General features: G+C 37.5%; 1 protein-coding gene across 1 annotated transcript in view; it reads left to right on the top strand.

Annotated features, from left to right (window-relative positions):
- Positions 1-25,236, top strand: part of LOC137623434 (ATP-dependent RNA helicase TDRD9-like) — a 314,903-nt gene that overhangs the window by 190,077 nt on the left and 99,590 nt on the right. Inside the window, exons 4-5 of the mRNA XM_068354268.1 lie at positions 1,782-1,973; positions 20,047-20,268. Of these exons, the coding sequence (XP_068210369.1) occupies positions 1,782-1,973; positions 20,047-20,268 (414 nt within the window). The remainder of the gene's footprint in view (positions 1-1,781; positions 1,974-20,046; positions 20,269-25,236) is intronic.

Here is a 25,236-nt window from a genome sequence, read left to right as displayed (position 1 = left end):
AGAGCATACATAGGCTACTGTAATCTATAAACATATGAAAGAATCTTATTCAACCATCTCTCTTTCATCCCTCTTGTATCAAAAAGAAAACAAGAATATGCCCTCTTTTTATTTATCAAAGAAATATAACTATACTCCTAAGTCATATTCAACATACTTTGGAACATATTCCAAAGAAAGGACCTCATTATACTTATAACTATAAATCTTCAATGGGTATTGGCTGTGTTGCAGTATCCTTAGACAAAGAAAGTGGTCGCTCATTGCCTAGTGGAACATCAATGTTTAAATCTGAACTATTTGTGATTTTATTAGCAATTGACATTATTAAAACAATTGATGAGGGTAAGGGTAAAAGAGAGACTTTTTAGCTATGGTAAGCAGCTCTTCTAGGAGAAAGACACTCCAAAATCAAACCATTGTTCTCTAGTCTGGGGTAGTGCCATAGCCTCTGTACCATGGTCTTCCGCTGTCTTGGGTTAGAGTTCTTTTGCTTTAGGGTACTCTTGGGCACACTATTCTATCTTTATTCTCTTCCTATTGTTTTGCTAATGTTTTTTTATAGTTTATTTAGGAAATATTCACTTATGTTGTTACTGTTCTTGAGATATTTTGATTTTCCTTGTTTCCTTTCCTCACTAGGCTATTTTATCTGTTGGAGCCCCTGGGCTTATAGCATCCTGCTTTTCCAACTAGGGTTGTAGCTTAGCAAGTGATGATGATAATAATAATCATTAGTATGTCATTTATTCCAATTCAAGAAGTTCCATAGAAACCTTGAAAGGTTATGCATATAAGAATGAACTACTATTACAAATTGAAGAGCTCCTTAACAAAGTCTGTTTCCAAGGAATAAATATTGAAATATGCAGGATTTCTGCTTATGTTAAAGTTGTTGGTAATGAAAAAGCAGGCTCTGCAAAATCATCAATAGCTCTACCATAACATGACATAAAATGCCCTCTAAGGATTACATAGCTATCATTAACCATTGTATAGTAAGGAAATTGCAAGTAGTGAGGAATAATGAATCTTGAATATAATAATTAATATAATTGTAACAAATTGTATCTCCATTAGAATTATGTGAACAGAAAGATACGATGACAGAAGTAATTTCAGTAAGGTTGCATAATGGTCATCCAAAATTAACCTCTGTAATTTTAGTGTGCACACCAGTTGCCTAGTGTAGTGAGTGTGACTCTATTTTAATTATACAACATAACTTTTGCGACTGTAAATTTTTTAGAAACCAAAGACATGATTTGGTAAGAAAAGTTTGCTGATCTATGTATCAAAATCTGAGAATTTCTGTTTTTAACATTTTTGAGAAGCATAAATTTTGTGGATAAGATTTAAAATTCGTTTTATCACAGATTTTGATCATGATTTATTTTATATCATATTTATTATGTTTCCCTCCCAAAGTTATTTGGCCAGTTCTGTAAATCTAGCTTGACTGATTGGGCTGGTAAATCTCTTTTTGATAATGATAGTTTCTATACAGTACAGTACCCTAGTTTCTTTGCAATAAGGATAAAATTGACTATTTATTTAGTTTAGTATTCTCCAGTATTCCCTATGGACACTAAGTTTAAAAGATATTTGCAAAACATCCTATTTTGCCTAATAAATTACACTTGATTTTATTAATAGGAAATGGTGATTAAGGAATGTGATTATTCTATAAATCAACAAATACTGTACTGTAATATTTTTATTTACATCATATTGTTACACCATTTTATTGCAAACTTATTTATTTTCACATTTGATATCAGTTGCAGAGAAGTACAGGGATTGGTGCCACCAGCAACAAGAGAGACACCATGGATGACATAGAAGAAGTTTCAAGGGTTGGAGGTTCTGCTGGAGATGAGAAACAGAATATTATGACCCAAGTATATTTGCATTATGACTTTTCATATGATAAGAGGAACACTGATCTACCTGTATTTAGATATCAAAAAGAGGTATGGTTTTATTTTGGAAAATTTTCCAGTTTCAATATTTTTTTTTACGCCTAACATGTAAGAAAATTAGGTATTATTGCTATAAAACTTCCCTGATGTTGATAATTCTTTTTTCTCTAAGTTTGGCTATCACTGACTTGTTCCAACACTATACAAACCTTTTTCCTCTTTTTAGAGAATATACTTTCGGCAAAGCGAGAAACTAGCCATAAGACTTTTAGTCAGGTAGCCGAACTCTGTATTTAGCTTAAAAAATGGCTCGCAGCTGATTTCATGTTAGAATAGTGCAACAGGTGTTTTTTAAGTGTCAAGGCATGGGGAAGTCTAGTTCATCTTGTTGGACTTTGTAAATGTGGATGGTACAGCCGCCATGACAGTTTCCAAGATGGCCGCCGTCAGAATTTGTTTTATTCATACTGTAGGTTGTAATGGACAGAAATTTTTTGTGTTTGTGACAATTACACCATATTTCAACTCGAGAAACATGTTTATGTACTTCATTTTAGTTTTGGGCCACAAAAATTTGTATTATTGCCAGTTTTATGAGAAAAATGAAGAAAATGGACTAAGAATGAAATAAGGGTAAATGATCTGAAAAATAGACTTAGCAGAACAATTACTATGTGTATTGAAGGAAACATTGAAGGAACAAACAGACATTTCACAAATTCCTATTGAACTTGAACAGTAAATGGATTTCTGCCAAGGCTTTTACATCCACATGCTTGTGTGCATCAGAGTCCATTATGTGTACATTTGCAACGTTGAGTTGCACAAACTGCTCGACATTTGCATGTTGTGAGCTCAAAACAGAATGCAGTAATTGGCTTCCCAGTCATCAGTTGTGGCTGAAGCATCTCACTACCTTCTTTTACCACCAGTTCCCACCCACTTTCCTCAAATGCAGGAAAATGCGGTTCTGCTTCCAAGGCTCTTCTCCACACTAAGGACTGATAATGTGTGTGCCTTATGTGAAGAATCAAAGCATCACAGGTTGGAGGCAGATTCTCAATTGATTTGGTCAAGCCAAGAAATAGATCACACCTTACTTTCTGGATGGAGTTTTCTTGGCTATTGGGAACATACAGCTTGCAGACAAAGGACTCTGTATCAGCAATCACATTCTCATCTGGAAAGTCTTCCTTACCAAGATTCTGCAGAAGCTGTGAGTTTTGTTGGAAGATAGCCCATGCAGAGCGCTTCCCAATTCCAGCAAATTGGCTTGTACTATTCGAATCTGTTACAGCATGAAATGTGAGAAGTGATGCTCTGTGCAAATCTGTGATGTTGATGGAATAGACAGGAACAAGGTGTTGCTTTTTAGGTGTTCCGGCTTTCATCCAGAGAAAGTGTCTGAGCTGTGGCTGAAAGGCAAGAAGGAGAACAAGAACATCAGTGTCTCGGCTCACAAAAATAGTTTGTGGGTATCCCTGTTCACTTGCATCTTTCACATTGAGAAGAATCCTAGTGTCTGCCTCTTCATGCTCAGAAGATGACAACTTTGAGACATCTCTCCCTGACGATGTCCACACGTTTGCAGGGTACGTGAATCCTTCGTTCAATACCAGCTCTACTCCTTCGTGATTGTGGAACTTGTTTGCTAACTCTAGGCATAGAAAATTAGCCAAGCTCGCTTTGTTTTCATCTAAGGAGATGAATCTATCCCACTGCCCCATGGACTGACTTCTTGTTTGCACATCTCGTATGATTGCTTTCTTGCCTCGTTCTCTCCGACTTCGAGCTGTTGACTTGACTTTTTTCTTCCTGTACTGGTCAAAGGCAAGGTCAACCCTAGAACAACTGTTCGAAAACAAGTGACTGACAAGATCAGCAACAGCATCGGCCCATTCGCCGAGAGTTTTAGCATTCATCCTATTTCCTAGTGTCTGGATCATGGCCATTCCATCAATGACAGTGCATGTTTGTAATGGTTCAGGCGTAACATTGTGTGGCAAGCCTTGCTGGAGAATCTTGCCAAGGTCTGCTTTGTTCTGAGATAGACGCAGTCTGCCATCAGGCATTGCCAGAGAAAGTGGCACTGCACAAATCTCTTGCTCCAACATTTTGCTCATGTCAATATCTCTGCCTGCTTGCAATGCTGTTACCACACGCGTGAGTAGTTTTCTGCCAGCCTTTAGTGCAACAGTTGTTTCCTTTCCGACGTTGACTTCCACAGTGTACATGCTCTCAAACGTTTTAACCCTGGATAGGTACGGTGGGTCGTTCGCGACCCCGAGCGTCAAAAAAAAACAGGTTTTTCTCACGTGACTCAGCCCCGTGACTGAATTTGTGGGTGATCGACCTGCAGGAGGTGTCTCCCCTACACGCTCTAGTAGTGTCCAGATGTGCATTGCTGTAGCTGTACTCCTTCCCCGATTTCTGAGACGAGTCGGGGTCGTTCGCGACCGAGTTTACCCTTCTAAGGTAGTTTGCATAATTATTAAAGTTATTACGTATTATGAAATTGTCGTAGAATGGTGCAACTTGTATAGGTTATCAGTTGTGGAAAGTCTTGGTGGATTGTTTGGCTACCATGTGCATGATTTTTTTTTTAGTTAAAATGTCGTTCATCACCACGAGGACCATTTTACCGCGATTGCCCCTTTTTCATTTTTTTTCATTTTTTTGCCAAGTCATTTTTCCGTAAGATATTGCCAAATAGTGTCGTAAAACTTTTGCTTGTTTATTGTTGGAAAGTGTGTCTAGATGATCTGGCTACCCATGCATGACTTTGTTTTTGTCAGATACGACGTAGTTATTGGTATATTGGGTATTTAACTGCGGTTACCAATTTCTGTTTTTTTTCAATATTTGTAAAAATTACTACGTAGTAAGGAATTGCCGTATATTATTCATTTTTTTTTCATGTTTATGTGTTAGAAAGTGTGCCTTGATGGTTGGGCTAACACGTGCATGTCTCTTTTTTTATCTGAGATGCCGTATATTAGAATGTCGGGCATTTTACCGCGAGTACCCCTTTTTCATTTTTTTTCATTTTTTTGCCAAGTCATTTTTCCGTAAGGTATTGCGAAATAGTGTCGTAAAACTTTTGCTTTTTTAGTGTTGGAAAGTGTGTCTAGATGATCTGGCTACCCATGCGTGATTTTGTTTTTGTCAGATACGACGTAGTTATTGGTATATTGGGTATTTAACTGCGGTTGCCAATTTCTTTTTTTTCAATATTTGTAAAAATTTACTACGTAGTAAGGAATTGCCGTATATTATTGATTTTTTTTTCATGTTTATGTGTTAGAAAGTGTGCCTTGATGGTTGGGCTAACACGTGCATGTCTTTTTTTTTATCTGAGATGCCGTATATTAGAATGTTGGGCATTTTTCCGCGAGTGCCCCTTTTTATTTGTTTTGCATTTTTTTGCTTAGTCATGTTACCGTAAGGAATTGGCAAGTAGTGTCGCAAAACTTATATTTTTATAGTGTTGGAAAGTGTTTCTAGATGATCTGGCTACCCATGCCTATTTTTTTTTTAGCCAGATATGGCGTATATATAAGTATGTGTTCGATTTTCCTGTGATTGCCATTTTTTCGTTTTTTCCCATTCCTTTCAAAATTACTACGTACTAAGGAACTATCACAGAGTAATGATTCATTTAGATGTTTATTTGTCGGAAAATGTGCCTTGATGGTTTGCCTAGCACGTGGCTGAAATTTTTTTTTTCTGAAATGCCGTATATTAGAATGGCCATTTTTCCACGAGTGCCCCTTTTTATTTGTTTTGCATTTTTTTGCTTAGTCATGTTACCGTAAGGAATTGGCAAGTAGTGTCGCAAAACTTATAATTTTATAGTGTTGGAGAGTGTTTCTAGATGATCTGGCTACCCATGCCTATCTTTTTTTTTTTTAGCCAGATATGGCGTATATATAGGTGTGTTCGATTTTCCTGTGATTGCCATTTTTTCGTTTTTTCCCATTTCTTTCAAAATTACTACGTACTAAGGAACTATCACAGAGTAATGATTCATTTAGATGTTTATTTGTCGGAAAATGTGCCTTGATGGTTTGCCTAGCACGTGGCTGAATTTTTTTTTTCTGAAATGCCGTATATTAGAATGTTAGCCATTTTTCCGCGAGTGCCCCTTTTTATTTGTTTTGCATTTTTTCGCTTAGTCATGTTACCGTAAGGAATTGGCAAGTAGTGTCGCAAAACTTATATTTTTATAGTGTTGGAAAGTGTTTCTAGATGATCTGGCTACCCATGCCTATCTTTTTTTTAGCCAGATATGGCGTATATATAGGTATGTGTTCGATTTTCCGGTGATTGCCATTTTTTCGTTTTTTCCCAATTCTTTCAAAATTACTACGTACTAAGGAACTATCACAGAGTAATGATTCCTCTAGATGTTTATTTGTCGGAAAATTTGGTTACTTTTTTTTTGATTGAATATCATCAAATTTTTTTAGCTAAAATATTATATTGTTTTACATTTTTTTTTTCGATTTTATTTCCCTTCAAAAAAATTTTTTTGGGTCAGAATTTTAATTTTATAGTCGTAAAATAATCGACAATTATCCAGCAACCCACCATACAATTTTTATGTATATCCAATAATAATTAGATTAGTAAATAACACCTTGAAATTGACATACCCTTCCTACATTTCAAGTGGCAGATTAGGGAGTCTGAGTCAGTGTGGTTGGCGGCCATTTTGTGGACATATCCGAAGCGTAAGCGGCCCTATCTATATATATTCTTGTTCCCTATAGAATTTGTGATATTTTGGTATATTTTTACCTGCATAAATATCATATTATATATTAAATATATGTATTTTTTTACGAAATTTCTAAGTACTCAAAAAATTACCTTTAGATATGGCCCCTGATATAAATGTAATTTACAAAATAATGAAGATTTTTTTACATATTTCTATTTTAGGATAACATATGTTTATTCCCTAAAAAAATTAGCCACTTCCTATTTCATTTGGGTACCCAAAAAAATTCATGAAATTTGGACAAATTTTTTTGGCCAAAAAAAGTTACCCTTTTTTTCTCATTTCAGATCTTCACCTCCATGGGTCTGACTTCATCCAAAATACATCAAGATGTGTCCTAAACATTCAAGAATCAATTCCTAAAAGGATTTGTGTATATATGTATAAATTTTTTTTTATGAATTTTTGTCAGGTCTTTTTTTTTTCTACTTAATTTTTAAAAATATTTATAATAAATAGTTTTTCTGCAGATGAGTAGTATTTATCTTTACAGTTGTTTTAAGCATTCATTGAAGTTTTTTTTGGCAAAAGAAAAAAGGAGGTTACTGCAAAAACTGATTTTTCAAGAATTTTTTTTGGCGTCGGGGTCGTTCGCGTCCGAGTATACCCTTAAAGGGGTGTCCGAGGAGCGTACCTATCCAGGGTTAAGATTCTTTGACTTGATTCTGTCGTGAAAACCTGTTGTCTTCTTAGTGAACCTGTTCTCCACGAACTCTGACACAGTCTGCTTCTCTGTAACTTCAGCATGCAGAAGGTCATTCGTAACCGTTTCACTTGCAATATCACCTGTTATAATTGAGACTAGTTCTCGGGAATTGTGAATCTCGTACAAGTCAATGAGATTTTGCATATTATCTTGGTCTTGCTTCATTCTTTTGGAACCAAAATCTTTATGTGCAAATTCATGCTCATCATCGTCTTCTTCATTACCCGTTACATTGAACATCGTCTTAGTATCTCTCATTGAAAATAAGCCCCTATCTGTCACGGGCAGTGTCTGTTTTTGTAATCCCCACCAGCCCTCCAGCTACCTTGCCGGCCTTGTTAACATGTTCAATAGCCTGGTCGTCAGGTATTTCGTTGAACTTGTTCCTTGTTTCTTTTGTTACAAAGTCTCCTGCAATAAAACCTCTGTGCACTTCTGGAGCAGTTGTGAGTAGCATAAGCATATCAGCGAGGAAGACAGCTCCCCAGCGTGAGTAATGGAAATGACCAAATGCTCCAAACCAAGGCAGCATTTCAGAAAATGATATAAGGAACAGGCCCCAGTCTCCCTCACGAAGAGAGCGAATGAACCTCGGGAGGATGGAGATCAACTTCATGTAGGTTCTCCAATAACAAAAAGTGGCATTCTCTGAACAAGAATCCTCAAACTCACTAAACAGGACCTGCACATCTTCATTTTCTGACAAAATATCTTCAAGGGAGGAGTTGATTTCTCTGTCATCTTTGTTCGTAGATATCTGAAACTCTCCCAGCTGCAACTTTTAAGTCGTCTCGGCAGAACTTGTCATTTTCCTCTGTCCATGTTGTGAATCTTGCCCACAGGACTGACCAAAGCACTTCTAATGTCAGCTTGTGGATGCGAATGACGCGGTTCCATCCTTTTCCTTTCATAACTTGTTCACTTGCTTTTTCACTGAGGACTTCACTTTCAATCCAGATGTTTTCCAGGCCTGAAGAATCCATGTACTGTCCCAACACTTTAGAAAAGTTCATTTGGGTATGAAAACTCCCAAGCATGATTACCATATCCTTACAGCTGTCCTTGTCCCATTGGAGCAGTTTTGCTTTGCAATACAGCTGTTCGTCAAAGGTTATGATGGTGTACTTCTCGCCCATCTTCTTTGTCATGGCTTGACAGTTCTGCATGACAGTCCATAAAACCCCACAACTCAACAGCCATAGTTAGATTTGATGATTAATAAAACGTTTAGATAAGATATCAAAATAAGAAATTACAGAATTTAACATACAGCTAAACATACAAACATATAATCAAACTACACCCAAATTCCAATGTTATACGTTACATCAAACGACCACAAAACACAACCGAAACACGATGATGCACAAAGTTTGCAACAGGTCAACCACAGTCGAATCTGATTATTATTATTAGTAAACATAACTAAGTTACCCTACACACTAAAAATATCAAATACAATACAAAATCAAAGCAATTTAATCAATATGAGTTCACCACAAGTATAAGCTAGGTTTAAAAATCCATGAATTGCATTTTGCATATTAAGTGTTCTAATTCTTAGCAATGTGAATTAGGAACCCCTACAAATTTTGTCAAATATTTTTGAAAAATAACTTTTTTGGAGAATGTATACACCAAGGTTTATCTTAATGCCAGAATCAACTTATACACGATGAAAAACATAGGTATTGACTCCAACATTGTGAGTTTATTACAATTAGAAGCTGAAATATGACAAAAAGTTTAGAAATTGGCGGCCATTTTGAAAACTGTCATGGCGGCCATACTATCCATATCTATAATGTCCAACAAGTGGATTCATATTTATCTGTATCTGAACCATCGATTTAGACTTGTTGGACTATTCTAACATGCAATCAGCAGGGTGTTGCACATTTTCTGACTTTGGCTTCCTGACTATTTTAGCGAGTTATAACTACCAACTGCTTGTTAGAGAGAGTGGTGGGGAGGGATAGTACTGGCTACCCTGCTCACACGCCCATGTGGTATACAGCCACTTTGCTTTTTGGCTTGGAGGAGTGTTGACATGCCATCTCTCTCCCCCATTAACAAACTGGCTTTGACTATTTTTATCTTTACTCGTTCAAGGAGTTCTTGGGTTTCAGGATTTTGTCTTGCAGGCTTACCTGGCTTTGAAGGTCACCAATGCGGCACTTTTTTTTTGGCTTCCGAGACTGTTCCCCATTCCCTTCGTCCTGCATGCAGTCTCTCTCTTGCCCGCAGGACTCTCCTTGTATCAAGTGTCGGGAGTGGCTATCCTCCCAGTGGGGGATATTTGGTAGGCGGCAGAAGAGGAAGTGTAAAGGGGATTCTTTTTCTTTGGGGTCTTCTTTGAAGGTGAAGAAACCGACTTAGTGTCTCTGTTGGCTTGATCCCTCCACTCTGACTCTGCTCATTAGTTCTCCTCCGGAGGACAGCTGAGTAAGAGTGATTGCCCCTCTGGAGGTACCAAAATATGTAGATGAATAAAATACACCCAAAACCCAAAATCTCTCTCTCTCTCTCTCTCTCTCTCTCTCTCTCTCTCGAGAGAGAGAGAGAGAGAGAGAGAGAGAGAGAGAGAACGCTTATGTCTGTAACCTAACTATAGCGAATAGCAAGGCCTGACTGTATAACCTTTCAGGGTTATTGCTGTAGATGGTGATGTTTGTTGACCGCATGCGGCCGCCAACTCTCATCATTATGACCATAAGGCACAATGAAGCTCTTAGAGATTAGTGAGGCCAGGCCCTTCAGGACCTCCTCGTATGGTTTTTCTATCCTTATGGGGGAAAGCTTGGTTTTCCTGCTATTCGTTAACACTGAAAAATCTTTTTCCAGTTTTACTTATGCCTCCAAATGCAGAAGCATATTAGACTACTCAACATACTTCCTCTGGGAGTGATGAAGAGTGTTCGTCTCATACATAAATGAAAAAACCCTCACAGGCGAGTTTCTCTCGCAGATAAGGGTCTGCTCAAATGCTGAGAGCTAGCAAGTCCTCTATCCTTTTTCTGAGTGAGAGTGCAACCAGACACTAAACGTTAGCGATGTGCTGGGACAAGATCCTCTCGCTGACGAGGTCTGCGCAACTACATTTGCTCACTAACACCCCTATGGTGAGGGTCTAGTGCAAGCTACTTTGGTTGTGCATGTGCTCTCGCCTTAAAATTACAGGGAGGTGTGAACTTGCAGCAATACAATACCCCTGGGTTCTTCACGACCTCATCCCAATAGTGCCGCCCCTAGGACACAATGCATCTCGTTAGACATACTCTTGCGGGGTTATTGTGGCAGATATGAATGCTTTCCAACTACCGCATCCCAGTCGTTCGGAAGATACCGAGTGTAATGAGACTAAGAGCCTCGTGAGACACAATCTCTGACTTCCATCCTACGGGATAGAGAACTTTTCGGAACTCTCACACATTGCCCGCTTCTGATTCCTTACGATCTCGGCCTCACCCCGTCATGCCTTCACGGCGCAACGGTCTTGTGAGATATAACCCTTCGAGATTATTCCCTGGAACCTATATTCCCGAGGGGGTGGAATCAGCGCATGCTTATGTTTACAAATGATAGCAAACAAGTATTTGCTAGCTTGCAGGTACTCTTGTCCCGCCCACAGGGCGGACAGGAAAGTGCCTACTACCGACAAAGGACTGAACTCTAATCGCTTCGCTAGCTGCATGTACTATTCGTAAGTGTATGAACGCCCACCAGCATGTTCACAATGCTTCGGCTAGTCATCAATCATTTTCTTTCGAGCAATGATGTTGCGCTTTGTTGCACTCAGTGTGCTCCCAAGGAATTCCATGAGCTACCGCAGGGGTGGTTACAACTCAAATCGTGTTCACGATGCTCAATTTCGTGTTCGAGCACTTCTCCTGAACAGAGAAGTTACGATTTGACACCCACACGCGGGCAAGCAAGCTAATACTGCCAAAAAAGGCTCATTAGCTTTGCTAGTTGCATGCACTACCCTCGCTGTCAAATGCATGCCCAATGAGGAGTAGCAAGGGGTCTTACTTTGACATAGTAGGCTCCTCCTTCATCCCCATCATATGGGATACCTGCCATCAGGTAGGAGGTGGTCTCGGTTGTGAACATTTATCGATGTTTTCCAATCGAGTATTCGACAAAAAAAAAAACTTTCAGCCACACCCTGATCTTTGTTCTGCCATAGGGTACCTGTCACTGGGTATTTCTTCCGTAAGATCGTAGGAAACTTTCCGTTTACAGTATATAGGAAAACTTTTTTTTCTGCTTTACTGGTCCATAACTATACTTATGTATAGAACTACACAGCTGACAGATGTGACTAAAGATACCTTTCAATCTTGTCCTTCAGTAGTAGTTGCTTGCGACCGATTTTTGGTAACTGAGTTTGCTTGTCAGCAATCAACAAGGGAGGTTCACTGTAATGACATCTGCATGAAATAACTGGGCTATTCCAGTGCTTACCACCTGTAAGCGAAAATACATGACCAACTCCCATTCTTGCAAAGGCAGTTGGTTGACAAGATTCGATTCATTATTCCCTTGCAGAGACAGTTGCTTGCAACCGATTACATCATACAACAGTGACCGACTTGAAATTTTCATTTGTGAAGCAACCTCGCTGCACCCTCATGCACTCAGATAAGAATTGATCTTTTGCTTGAAAGTCAGATGATAATGGTTTTTCTGAATTGAACCATTCAACAATGGGGTTTGTCAATAGAGTGGCTGCCCTATTGGGTAGTTAGCTGACAAGGTAGCTCAGAGTCTGTCCCAGTTTCCGATGGAATCAAAAGGGAAGACTTAGGTTTTACCTGGAACGGTTGCTTGTACAATCTATCTGCCTTTTTCCTAGAGTCATGATATGAGCTAGGGCATGCAGGATCGCGCTCCAATAGGGAAAACACGGCTACACTCAGCGGCACTCATGTAATCTTTATTTTCGTGAGTTTTTGTTTTGCATTTCTTGGGTATATTACTTAATTTTCGTATGTCATTTAATTTAATTCCTTAATTATGTCATCCTGAGGAGAAAAACAAAAGTGTGATAATCTCAGCTGTTAGTTTTGATGTCAGCCACATGTTTATATAGATGGTAGGTCTATAGCTTATAGAATTTTGTATAATTTTGCTTTATTTTCTGTATAGGGAAACTTTTTGTGATACAACGGACTATTGGCGGTTCCAGACACCCGTCTTATTAGTTAGTTTGTTATTGCAAGATTCTACTGTACTGCTAACCAGTATTGGATATCCTGGCACTCCTATTACCTATTAGAGGTACTCTGACACCAGGAGAACACTTAGTCGCTCCTTTCCCTTCTGTCGGAGGAGGAGACTCCTTCATAAAAGGGCATTGACAGAGTGATCAATGACCCTAATGATGCTGCAGCTACAACAGAATAACACCCAGATCTATTCCTGCTTGCAGAGATATCCAGAAAAATGTTCTCTTCCTTTTCAGGGCTACAACCTTACTCAGGGATTCACCATGATCAGTTGTGTACATACAACCCCTCACTCGGAGGGTATTCAACATCACCTCCCTCAGAGAGGCTTTTTGCAATCAATAACGAAAAGGATAGCTGGTTCCCCATAGGTCGTCGATTTGTCCCCCATCAGGCGGAGTGGTTTATTCACTAAGGTTGAGGTCATAGAAAAAGGCTTTGCACCGTTCAATATCTCTCTCCCGGGACAGCGAATCTTGCTGTACCTTGGGGAGTAAAGTCCTGCTCGGTCTCGACTGAGACAGGTGGATCCTCGGCTTTAAAGCCTCACTTTCAAACTATGCGGAGTTAACTTTTCCTCTTCTATGGAATTCTCTCTCTTCTTATGGAGTTTTGAGTTTACTTATCCTTAGCTTGAAATCAGACCTCCTTGGAAAGTAGTTCACACACTACAATCTCTGAAAGGAGCTCCTTATGAACCACTGCATCAGTCATCAGACTGTGACTTGACACTGAAGACTGTCTTCCTTCTCGTTCTTGCCTCAGCAAAGAGGGTCAGCAAGTTGCATGGTCTTTTTTGCGACATACATTGTAGGGGATGGGGACAGGTAACACTCGGCATTGTCCATGGGTTCGTTGCTAAGACTCAAAATCCAGCTGCAGCGGTTCGAAGATGTGGGCCCTGCCGGAAGGAGAGTCCTGGTTCTGTAACTGATTATTCAGAGCAACACGGTTACTATGCCCTGGGAGGGCTCTTAGGTCTAATCTTAAATGAACCACACGAGCTTGCTCACATGTTAACAAAATGTTTGTTAATAAGGGCAGGGTCAAAAGGAGAGTCACAAGGAATGCATTCTCTTCATAGGTTCAACAGATAATAGATCGTGCTTTGAATCCTGACTCCCTCCTGTAAGGATGTAGACCTAGAGCTCTTAATGGCAGTGGCAGTAACATGTCAGCATTTAAAAAGAACTACTCTGTGGCACAAGTACTTGAGCGGGTGTGTGGAGGCGTCAGATGACCCTCAGTCCACAACCTGCAAGACGTAACCCACAGGAACCTGGATACACTGGCTTCTTTCTTTCATCTTCCCCTCTCTTGGGTTACAGAACTGTTGAAATGCTGCAAACTGTCCTCCATCTGCAGGTATGAACCATTTCCCTCTTGTAACTATCCTGTTGAAGCTACGGACTGTTGCTAAGGGTAAAAGAAAAACAATTGGCAGGAGATAGTGTGACTTGAGATGATCATCTGTGAGAAGGCCAGCTCAATCTATGAAGGTTTGAACCAAAGGGAAGCAGCTGAGTGTGGGGAGACAGCAACACTAGTGGAGACCTTCAAAGCCAGTCATGGCTGGTTTGATAATTTTGAGACAAACTGGGATCCACTTAGTTGCAAGGCATGGGGAAGCTGTGAGTTCTGATGTGAAAGCCGCGGAGGAGTACGTGGAATACTTTGCATCACTTGTTGCTGCAGAAGGTTACATTTCCCCATAAATCTTCAACTACGATGAAACTGGCCTTTTCTTGAAGATGATGCCCAGTAGAACATTCATCACAGCAGAGAAGAACCTGCCGGGCCATAAACCCATGAAGGATAGATTGACTTTAGCTTTGTATGTTAATGCCAGCAGTGACTGCAAGATCAAGCCACTGCCGTACACCACTCCAAAAACTCACGTGCTTTTCAAGAGTCACAAGATCTTGAAAGAAAAACTTCAAGTCATGTGGTGCTCATATTCAAAGGCTTAGTTAGGAGGCATTTTTTCACAGAATGGGTGAATCTGTGCTTTGGTCCGGCAGTCAAGAAGTATTTGTTGGAGAAAAACTTGCCTTTGAAATGTCTTCTGCTCCTAGACAGTGACCCTGGTCCCTCTTGGTCTTGAAGATGGCATTCTGGATAAATTCAAGTTCGTCAAGGTACTCTTATCTCCTGCCTAACACCGCGTCACTCCTCCAGCCCATGAACCAACAGGTGTTTTCAAACTTTAAGAAGTTGTACACAAAGCATTTGTTTAAAAATTGCTTTGATGTCACAGACAACACCAATCTCAACCTTCGTGAATTTTGGAAGGACCATTTCAGTATTGTTCATGGTTTGAAAATTATTGGTGAAGCATGCAGGGTATAATGCGAAGAATCTTAAATTCAACATTGAAAAAAATTGTGGCCAGATTCCGTAGCTGAAAGGGACCTCGAAGGGTTCGATACTTCGCAGCTTGACCCTGAACCCATTGTGTTTGAAGAGATCGTGTCTCTTGGAAAGTTCTTGGGGTTGGAGGTAGATGAGGGAGACGTGAATGACGTTGTCGAGGAGCGTCAAGAAGAGCTCACGGCAGAGGAATTGATTGAGCTCCAGACGATATAACATACGGAGGTGTTGCAAGAGCTCAGGAACTCCTTTCTTCGAAGGAGATTAAGGAAGTGTTGGCTATGTGGAAGGATGTCTGATTGTGTGGAAAAGAGACACCCGGATAAATTGCTGTGTGGTCGTGCTTCAGCTCTTTTTAACAACACCTGTCTAACTATTTTCCTCAGCATTTTGAAATGGAGACAGAAACAAACCTCCTTGGATATGTGTTTTTTTTATTAAGTCCTGCAACAAGGGAAAGGGAAAGCGAGGCTAAAAGAGCCAAGACCGGTGAGGAACAGTAAAAATAAATTAAAAATGAAAAGATTTAGAAAATAAGATTTGTAAGATTAAAATACATTTTAAATATAAGTAAGCTAGTTTCTTTTAGGTTAATTTAAAGTTTGTGATACAATACGTAGTGTAAGGAACAGTGTAAATACCGTTTGTGTACCGTCCAGTTCTCTCCCTCCCTTTCTCCCTCCTCCGCACATGCTGTCGTTAGCCGCTGCAGTCTGTTTCGAAGGTAAGAACTCCATAATAAAGCCACATTTTATTGCAGATCACAGTCCAACAATCATTTATGTCATTTTGTTAGTGTAGGTTAAGTATTGAAACAATTAAAAGCATGTTTTTCCATTGTTATATCATTGATTTGGGTGTTTTTAAGAGGGTGGGAACGGAATAATTTTTTTTCAATTACTTTATATGGGAAAATTTTTTTTGAGATACGAGTGCATTGATATATTAGCTCAGTCTTGGAATGCATTATGCTCGTATGTCAAGGTATCACTGTATTTATTTACATAGATTTAATACAAAATATTTTTACCTTATTGGCTTATCTTCATAATAAGTACCCTATTTGAGAAATGATTCTATATCAATAATACCAACTTATTTTCTGAGAGCCCATCTGAGCAAATGTAAACGCTTTCAGCGGATTTTAAGCCCGCTCTAGAGGATGTGTGCACATAAATAGAAAATAGTTATCCTTAGTAAATGCTATGAGGATTTTATTGTATCTTTAGAAATTCAAAATAAAAACTTGATAAAGCTGTTTCTATATAATGTTTTTCCCACAGAAGACACCTAAAGGGAAGCTGTTTCTATATAATGTTTTTCCCACAGAAGACACCTAAAGGGAAAACCCTAGTTTTGCTACTTTCATTGCCAAATGTAATGAGCGAACAGTTACACTCTAACTTGATAAGTAAGGACACTAATATTATAGCTTTTATTAAACTGGTTGCAAACTGTGGTATTGTATAACATATTAGTATTTGTGCAATATTTATTATAATATATTTCTAAAGAGTTTGGAGAATACAAATAGCAGCCCAATTGAGAAAATTTAATATTGTCAGCCGATTCAAACTATCACTATCAAGGATATGCATGTAAATAAATAAAAGCTGTTTTCAATATGATTTCCAAGCTTATTAAAATCATCTTATAATTGATAGCAGTTTTCATACAGTATACCAAGAGCTATTAGTATTGTTAGTTATCATTTGAATTTATAAATGTCTTCATTCATTCATTTATTCATTTATTGTGATTGGCAGTGAAACATAACAACGTGGTTTCCCTTTTTGGGTATGGTATGTAAGAAAACAAGATATAGAATTGGCTACTGGTATGTTTATTTTCTTTTTCTAAGTACTGTAATCAAACCAATATTTGTAATAACTTCTTGATATAACCAAAATCTAGCCTATACACAGATGGTTGAAATTTAGTAGTTGGGTTATACTGCAGATATGAAACAATTTGATTAAAATTTGCCATAGTTTTTTACTTAGTCAAATCTAAAGCATATCTTACACTGTATCAAGATGTATTCAGTATTCACATGTATGTACTTGTTCATTTACAAATATAGTATTTTTTTTATACGTTTTAATGATTTTTTATTTCAATAGTCGGGAAAGTATTCATCATCATCATCATCATCTCCTTCTACGCCTATTAATGTCAAGGGCCTCGGTTAGATTTTCCCAGTCGTCTCTATCTTGAGCTTTTAATTCAATACTTCTCCATTCATCATCTACTTCACGCTTCATAGTCCTCAGCTATGTAGGTTTGGGTCTTCAAACTCTTCTAGTGCCTTGTGGAGCCCAGTTGAAAGCTTGGTGAACTAATCTCTCTTTGGGAGTGCAAAGAGTGTCTCCAAACCATCTCCATCTACCCCTCATCATGATCACATCCACATATGGCACTAAAGTAATCTCTCTTATAGTTTCATTTTTAATCTTGTACTACCCTGTAACTCACAATATCCTTCTGAGGGCTTTGTTCTCAAATCTACTAAATCTATTGGAGGTTGTTTCATTTTCATACCATGACTCGTGTCTATATAGTAACACCGATCTCACTAAACTATTGTATCGTCTGATTTTTATTTGTAGTTTCATGCAATTTGATTTCCAAATTTTACTTAACCTGATTGTCTGATTTGCTTTTTTCTATCTTAAACTAAACTCTAATTCTAAAGACCCTGTATTGGATATCATAGTTCCTAGATACTTAAATGATTCTGCCTTATTGATCCTTTCTCCTTCCAATGATATTTCATCTTCCATTGCATACTCCATTCTCATCACATTTGTCTTCTTCTATTTATCTTTTGTCCAACCATATGGGAAAGTATTAGGAATAATAATTCCCAGATGACTCGCTAGTGTTTTTTGACACTGTATTCAGATGTGTTTCATTTAATATGTATTCTTTAATTATATTAGTTTGCTTTCATGAGCTATATCAAATGTACATTCCTTTATGTTGTCTAAGAATGAAAAACAGGAGCGTGTTAATCTCGGCTTCTATTTTGATGTTACTCCAGATGTTGGGGTCTATACGGTAGGCATGTAGCCAATACAATTTGGTATGATTTTTATGGATTTCATGTTAGAAAACTTTTTTTTTATGCAATAGACTATCAGTGATAATGAAGACCCCTTCCCCTCGTTAGTCTGTTATTCCAAGGTTCAGATGTACTTTAAGAGACAATGTTAGCATAAGAAGCTTTTTGGGTATCTACTTGAAATCTCTCATTCATAAGATTTATTTTTTTTTTTCCTTTTGATTAGTTTATTATTTTTAATGAGTGAATAGCTTGCAGTTGAGTAAATTTATTGTTCAAATATACCAATTTGAATAAAGCAGTGCCAAATAACCTCACTAGTCCTAGTGCTGCCCTGACCTTTAGCATAGAATTTTAAATCTAATACAGTCCAGTCTTATAGTAAGTGCTTCCCTCCTTAGTTTTGACCCACAACTAGTGTTCCAGAAATATACAGTATTTAGCATTATAGAGCAGAAATCCAGGTGGCTCATGTGCAGTACTGTTATGATCTTAAAATCGTTATAGGTTCTTTTAATAAGTAAAATGAATATCAACAACACCGATTGAAATATGGGAAAGGAATATAAAAAGAAACACGAAAAACACAACACGTTTATTCACAAACTTAAAAAGAAAATTAATGTTACATCTTCGGTCACTTTAACTGATAAATCAAACCAACCAAAACATCAACAGAAAGGGCGAACAGTCAATAAGGTAGAAATACTTAAGAATAGTTTTCTGCAGCTGCTGAGATGATACTGTTACGGAGACTTCAGGCTTGAGAACGTTGCAGAAGGGCGGCTGAAGTTCAGATGAAACTAGCACAATGACCGGATTCGAAAACGTCACAAAAGGGGTGGCATCAAGGTGGGACATCAGAGGTCTTCTTCCAAGAATTCGATGATACTGTTGAAATAATTCTTGATAACGTTGCAGGAGGGCAGCTGAAGTTCAGATGAAACTGGCACGATGACCAGATTCGAAGACGTCACAAAAGGGTGACATCAAAGTGGGACATCAGAGATCTTCCAAGGATTTGATGATACTATTGAACGAAGGCAGTGTTGGCTACTTCTTGTCACAAGCAGGGAGGGCTGGCTGCTTCAATTTGTCTCTTCTCCTCGGCCATAACAGGATCTTTTGGAGATAGGCTTTTGTTGTCTGAAGGGAAGGTTAGAATTTGGCCCCATTAGACTTCTGGTCTTCTCTGTTTCTTATCTTGCTTGGGCATGGATCTTATATACTTCAGATATAGTTCCTCTCTTGTCTTATGTCCTGTCCTATGTCTCTTGGACAATCTCTTCTTGAAGATTATATACCCATGTATGGGTGGAGTTAATTACAGTGGGCAGTGGTCATCTCCATAGAAGGCGTTCTTTTTAACAATTCTGCATCTCTATTGGCTTCCTCAAAAATGCCCACTTTGATCACGCCATGGAAGCCTCTAGAAGAAATTTCTGATGCAATCCGGACCACGTGTTAAGTCGTGAACAAAGGGCAGCACGTGTCCTTCCATGATGACATATATCCTAAACAAGGATTTCCTTCAGGCTCGGTTTCTCAAAATATGTTGACTCCACTAATTAAGACGATGACATCTTGGTCAAAGCAGTACAGTTCCCTTATCATGGCAGACGCTCTCGGCGAGGCTTAGTTTACTTCCAAAATGCTGATGAAAATGAAGAGATGACAGGATTACCCAAACAGGGCCACAGTCGAATCTCGTCTCGACTCGTTGCTCACAATGGGAATGGATATTTTTTTTTTTCATTATATCCTTTTAAAAGTATTTTATCTACCCATGTCAAGTACTATACTTCTAACCCAGTTTCTTCTTGCTTAAAGGTCTTCAGTGTCTGAGAAATTAAAAAAACACAGCTGTTGACTCTAAATGTGTGATTAGGTTTTATGAAATTATCTGTTAGTTTTATAGAAATTGTTTTTTACATTTGTTTAAAATAACCTGGTGACATTTTATTTAACAGATCTTGGAGAGAATTAAAAACTATCAAGTGGTAGTAATTGAAGGAGAAACAGGCTGTGGAAAATCAACTCAAGTACCTCAGTTTATTTTAGATGAAGCAAGAGAAGACCTTAAGCACTGCAATATTATTGTTACACAACCAAGAAAAATTGCCGCAACTTCATTGGCTCGCCGAGTTTGCAAGGAAAGGAACTGGAAATTAGGGAAGTTAGTTGGATATCAAGTAAGTAAAATATTAATATCACTACTTCAGTTCAAATAGGGTTTCTCAGGTCATATTAGTTAATCTTTTAGAATTTTATTAACCATTCTGCAAGGATGAGATCAAGTCAATTAAATAAAATAACTATGACGCAAGAGACCAAAAGCTAAATATTAAAGTAGTAATGTAATCATCTTTTCTTGGTTTTATTTCTATAAAGCTAGTCTTATTTTACTATGACTTCAATATTATTTATAACATCTAAAAAATTTAAGTAATGTTAACTGAATGGACAAAAAATTAGTCAAAAGCCATATATTATTATTATTATTATTATTATTATTATTATTATTATTATTATTATTATTACTTGCTAAGCTACAACCCTAGTTGGAAAAGCAAGATGTTATAAGCCCAGGGGCCCCAACAGGGAAAATAACCCATTGAGGAAAGAAAACAAGGAAAGATTATATATTTTAAGAACAAAGACATTTAAATAAATATTTCCTATATAAACTGAAAACTTTAACAAAACTAGAGGAAGAGAAACGAGATAGAATAGTGTGCTCGAGTGTACCCTCAAGCAAGAGAACTCTAACCTAAGTCAGTGGAAGACCATGGTACAGAGGCTATGGCACTACCCAAGACTAGAGAACAATGGTTTGATTTTGGAGTGTCCTCCTTGAAAAGCTGCTTACCATAGCTAAAGAGTCTCTTCTACCCATACCAAGAGGAAAGTAGCCACTGGATAATTACAGTACAGTAGTTAACCCCTTGAGAGAAGAATTGTTTGATAATCTCAATGTTGTCAGGTGTATGAGGACAGAGGAGAATCTGTAAAGAATAGGCCAGACTATTCGGTGTATGTGTAGGCAAAGGGAAAGTGAACCGTAACTAGAGAGAAGGATCCAATGCAGTACTGTCTGGCTAGTCAAAGGACCACATAACTCTCTAGCGGTAGTATCCCAACGGGTGGCTGGTGCCCTGGCCAACCTTCTACCTAGTATATACTAAAGGGTCTATGTCTCTTCAAGCACTGGCTATACTCATATTTAGCTTTCTACTTACCTCGGTTGCCCCTTCCTTTTGTCCATCTTGGTATCCATATCGCAGTAGTTGTTTTTCACTTTTAGCGTCTTTGCACTGAATGGCCTCCCTGGCTTTAGTAAAAGGCCTCAAGGTTCAGGTTTTATACATCCATCCATCAATTCTGTACTGTACTGTTGGCCTTCCTTAATCGCGGCTTTGATCTTTGCGGATTTGGTCATTCGCGTTACAGAAAACCGCATGACTTATTAAAATAAATCACATACCACCGGTTTCGCGTTATTTAATCTTGCGGGCCGAGTTTTCAAACCAACCGTGCAAAGCAGAACAACCCAACTTTAAATCTAAAACATGTAAACTATTCAGTGACAAGCCCCTTTGTATTGTAATTCTAAATAGTAATCAAAATGATTAAAAATGTTTATACATAAATTGTCTGATTAATATTTTTTATACAGTATATGATGATACTGTATATAATGCTGATGAAAAATATAAATATGCATATCCCTCTCTCTCTCTCTCTCTCTCTCTCTCTCTCTCTCTCTCTCTCCTCTCTCTCTCTCTCTCTCTCTCTCTCTCTCTCTCTTCCTTCCTTCCTTCATAAATCCCTTCCTTCATACATTCCTTCCTTCCTTCCTTCCTTCCTTCCTTCCTTCCTTCCTTCCTTCCTTCCTTCCTTCCTTCCTACCATTTTTCCTTCCTTCCTTCCTTCCTTCCTTCCTACCATTTTTCCTTCCTTCCATTTTCCCTTCCTTCCATTTTCCCTTCCTTCCTTCCTTCTTCCTTCATTCCTTCCTTCCTGTTTAAATGTTACAACAAAAATTCCTCATAAATTAATTCAAATCTGGTAATCATCAATTACTATTTCTTTTAGAACAATCATATCTTTCATATTCTGTCCTGTTACCAAAGTCACAACTGTTCACTAAGTAAAATATTTTTAAGCAATTCCCCCCCCCCCCCCCAAAAAAAAAGTTCATTTTATCAAAGTGTTCAATGAACAAAGCTATCCTGTTTACTCTGAAGTCTAGTTAAGACAAGGACATCGTGATTGGAATTTTGTGGTTGTCAACAGTGAAAGGGTGACAGGGTACAGTTGTTAATACCTATTGACCTATACTCTGAGTTACAACTTTATATCACACAGCCAAAAAGAAACTAACTCTTAAATTTCCACAAAATCATCTCACAAAACTGACATTTTCAGATGCACAACAAGTCTCTCTCTCTCTCTCTCTCTCTCTCTCTCTCTCTCTCTCTCTGATTTGGTGAAAGATGTTACTACAAGCATCCAAAGATATGCCATAATTATAAAATATATGGTAAATGTGCGTATTTAGAACGGATATGGAGACGACTGCAGAGATCTCCATCCAAAAATATGCAAAAACCTGAAAGAAGGAAAAGGATGCAAATTCAACAAAAAATTTTAATATATGCATCCTGCAAACATGAATGAAAGTCAGAAAACTCAGCAAACAGAAAAGAAAAATGAAACAAAAAAAACAAGCCGTGTATATACCGCGCTATTCACAAAAGGCCCCAAGTTATGATGCCTTTCAACCCAAATATGCACAATTAGAGCCCAGCTACAAAGAATGCATCTATAATGCCAGAGGCTGGTGCAGATATGGGGATAATTGCAGGTATACACAAAAATGAATATGAAGGCGAAAGAGCAAATATAATAGAAGAGTTGGATTTTTTACTGGCAGAATTCCTGGAAATTAAGAAAAGAACATTATATCAGAACAGGAAGGAAGCATGGGAGAATCCATATTATTACCAATATTAAATAATGGGGATGAAACACAAACCATAATAGTGATGAATGCACAGGGTTTAGTCACGAGTAACTCTAAAAGGAAAATAGAGTTCTTAGAAGAACTAACCCAAATTGAAAAAATAGATGTTTTAAATATAAGTGAAACATGGTATTCCTAAGAGAGTAGGAGTGACGACCAGATAAAGGGTTTCCGTACATATAGATCAGACAGAACAAATAGGAATCAAGGGGGAACCGCAATATATGGAAGAGACATATTAAATAATGGGGATGAAACACAAACCATAATAGTGATGAATGCACAGGGTTTAGTCACGAGTAACTCTAAAAGGAAAATGGAGTTCTTAGAAGAACTAACCCAAATTGAAAAAATAGATGTTTTAAATATAAGTGAAACATGGTATTCCTAAGAGAGTAGAAGTGACGACCAGATAAAGGGTTTCCGAACATATAGATCAGACAGAACAAATAGGAATCAAGGGGGAACCGCAATATATGGAAGAGACATAAGTCAAGGAAAAGTCTGTGAAAAATACAGCAACACAGAATGTGAATTGATTGCGGTATAATTTGAATATGAAAAATTAGTGAATATTGTAGTCTACAGACCCCCAAATACTAAGAAGTTTGACATAATAATAGAAAAAGTAGATGATATAAGTAGAAACCATAAAGACTGGAATATACTCCTATCCGGAGATTTTAACTTTCCTTTCGTGGATTGGAAAGAATGGATAGAAGAAAGTGGTTTTATATATACATATAAAAAAGAGAGTAATAGTAGCGCAGAAGATAAGATACTGTTTGAAAAGCTTCAAGATATGTTATTAGAACATAATTTGTAACAAATAAACCACATTCCAACAAGAAAGGACAATGTCCTAGATTTAGTATTTGTGAATGAGGTGAATTATGTTAAAGAAATAGTGTACAACTTGGGAATTTCAGACCACAATGTCATAGAATTAATAGTCCATTCCAAAGCAAGTGAACACAGAGATAAACAAAGCACAAAACGATGGGAAGGATATGGAAAATATAATTTCTATGGTAAGAATATAAAATGGTCAGAAATAAATGTAAGAATTGAACAAAGAATGGAAAAATGTATTAGTAAGTGATAATATACAGGTAAATACAGATATATTATGCAAAATACTGGAGAAAATTGTTGAAAAATATGTACAAAAAAAAAAAAAATAAACATCAGACATGCATAGCAAGAGACAGAAAGATTTTATTTCAGAAAATTAGAAAGTGGAAGAAAATCTTGCAAAAGAAAAAAAAAAGGTATGGAAAAAGATGGAAATAAAAAGTAAGATAGAAAATGCAGAAAAAAAATTATATGATCGAAAGAAAATGAAAAAAGGGACCTAAAAGAAAGGACACTTCAAAATATCAAGAAAAACCCCAAAGTACTTTACTCCTGTGCAAAAAAAGATAATAAAGGTAGATTAGAAGTAGGCCCTTTAAGAATGGAAGGACGGTTAACGAATAAAAAAAAGGAAATATGTAACATTTTTGCAGAAATATATGAGTGAATTCACGCCAAAAATTGTGAATGAGAATAATGAAACAGAAATGAGAGAAGAAAATAGTGAATATATAAGGGATATAGATATTAATAAAGCAGATATTGTGCAGGCTATAAGCGAAGTTAAAAATATATCAGCGGCAGGGCCAGATGGAGTTCCTGTGATTTTGTTAAAAAAAAAAAAAACTGTACACACTATCGCGAAGTCGCTTGCAATACTGCTAAGACAAAGTGTAGATGTGAGTGAGATATATGTTAAACATAAATTAGCATATAAAACCGCTATTTTCAAAAGTGGATCAGCACTAGAGGCAAGCAATTAAAGACCAGTTAGTCTAACATCACATATTATGAAAGTGTATGAAAGGGTAATAAAAAAGAAAATAACGAAGCATTTGGTTAAAAATAATTTATTTAATATAGGTCAACACGATTTTGTGCCCGGAAAAAGCACACAAACCCAACTGATAGTACACTATGAAAACATATATAAACATATGATAAATGAAAAAGACATGTGGTATATCTAGATTTTGCAAAAGCCTTTGACAAGGTAGACCATAATATATTAGAGAAAAAATGAAAAAGCATAATATTAAGGGAAAGATAGGAAAATGGA

Source organism: Palaemon carinicauda, chromosome 30 (assembly GCF_036898095.1).
Source record: "Palaemon carinicauda isolate YSFRI2023 chromosome 30, ASM3689809v2, whole genome shotgun sequence".
NCBI classification, from domain to species: domain Eukaryota; kingdom Metazoa; phylum Arthropoda; class Malacostraca; order Decapoda; family Palaemonidae; genus Palaemon; species Palaemon carinicauda.
The sequence above is the reverse complement of the archived record's forward strand: the minus strand, read 5'-3'. Positions and strand labels throughout refer to the sequence as shown.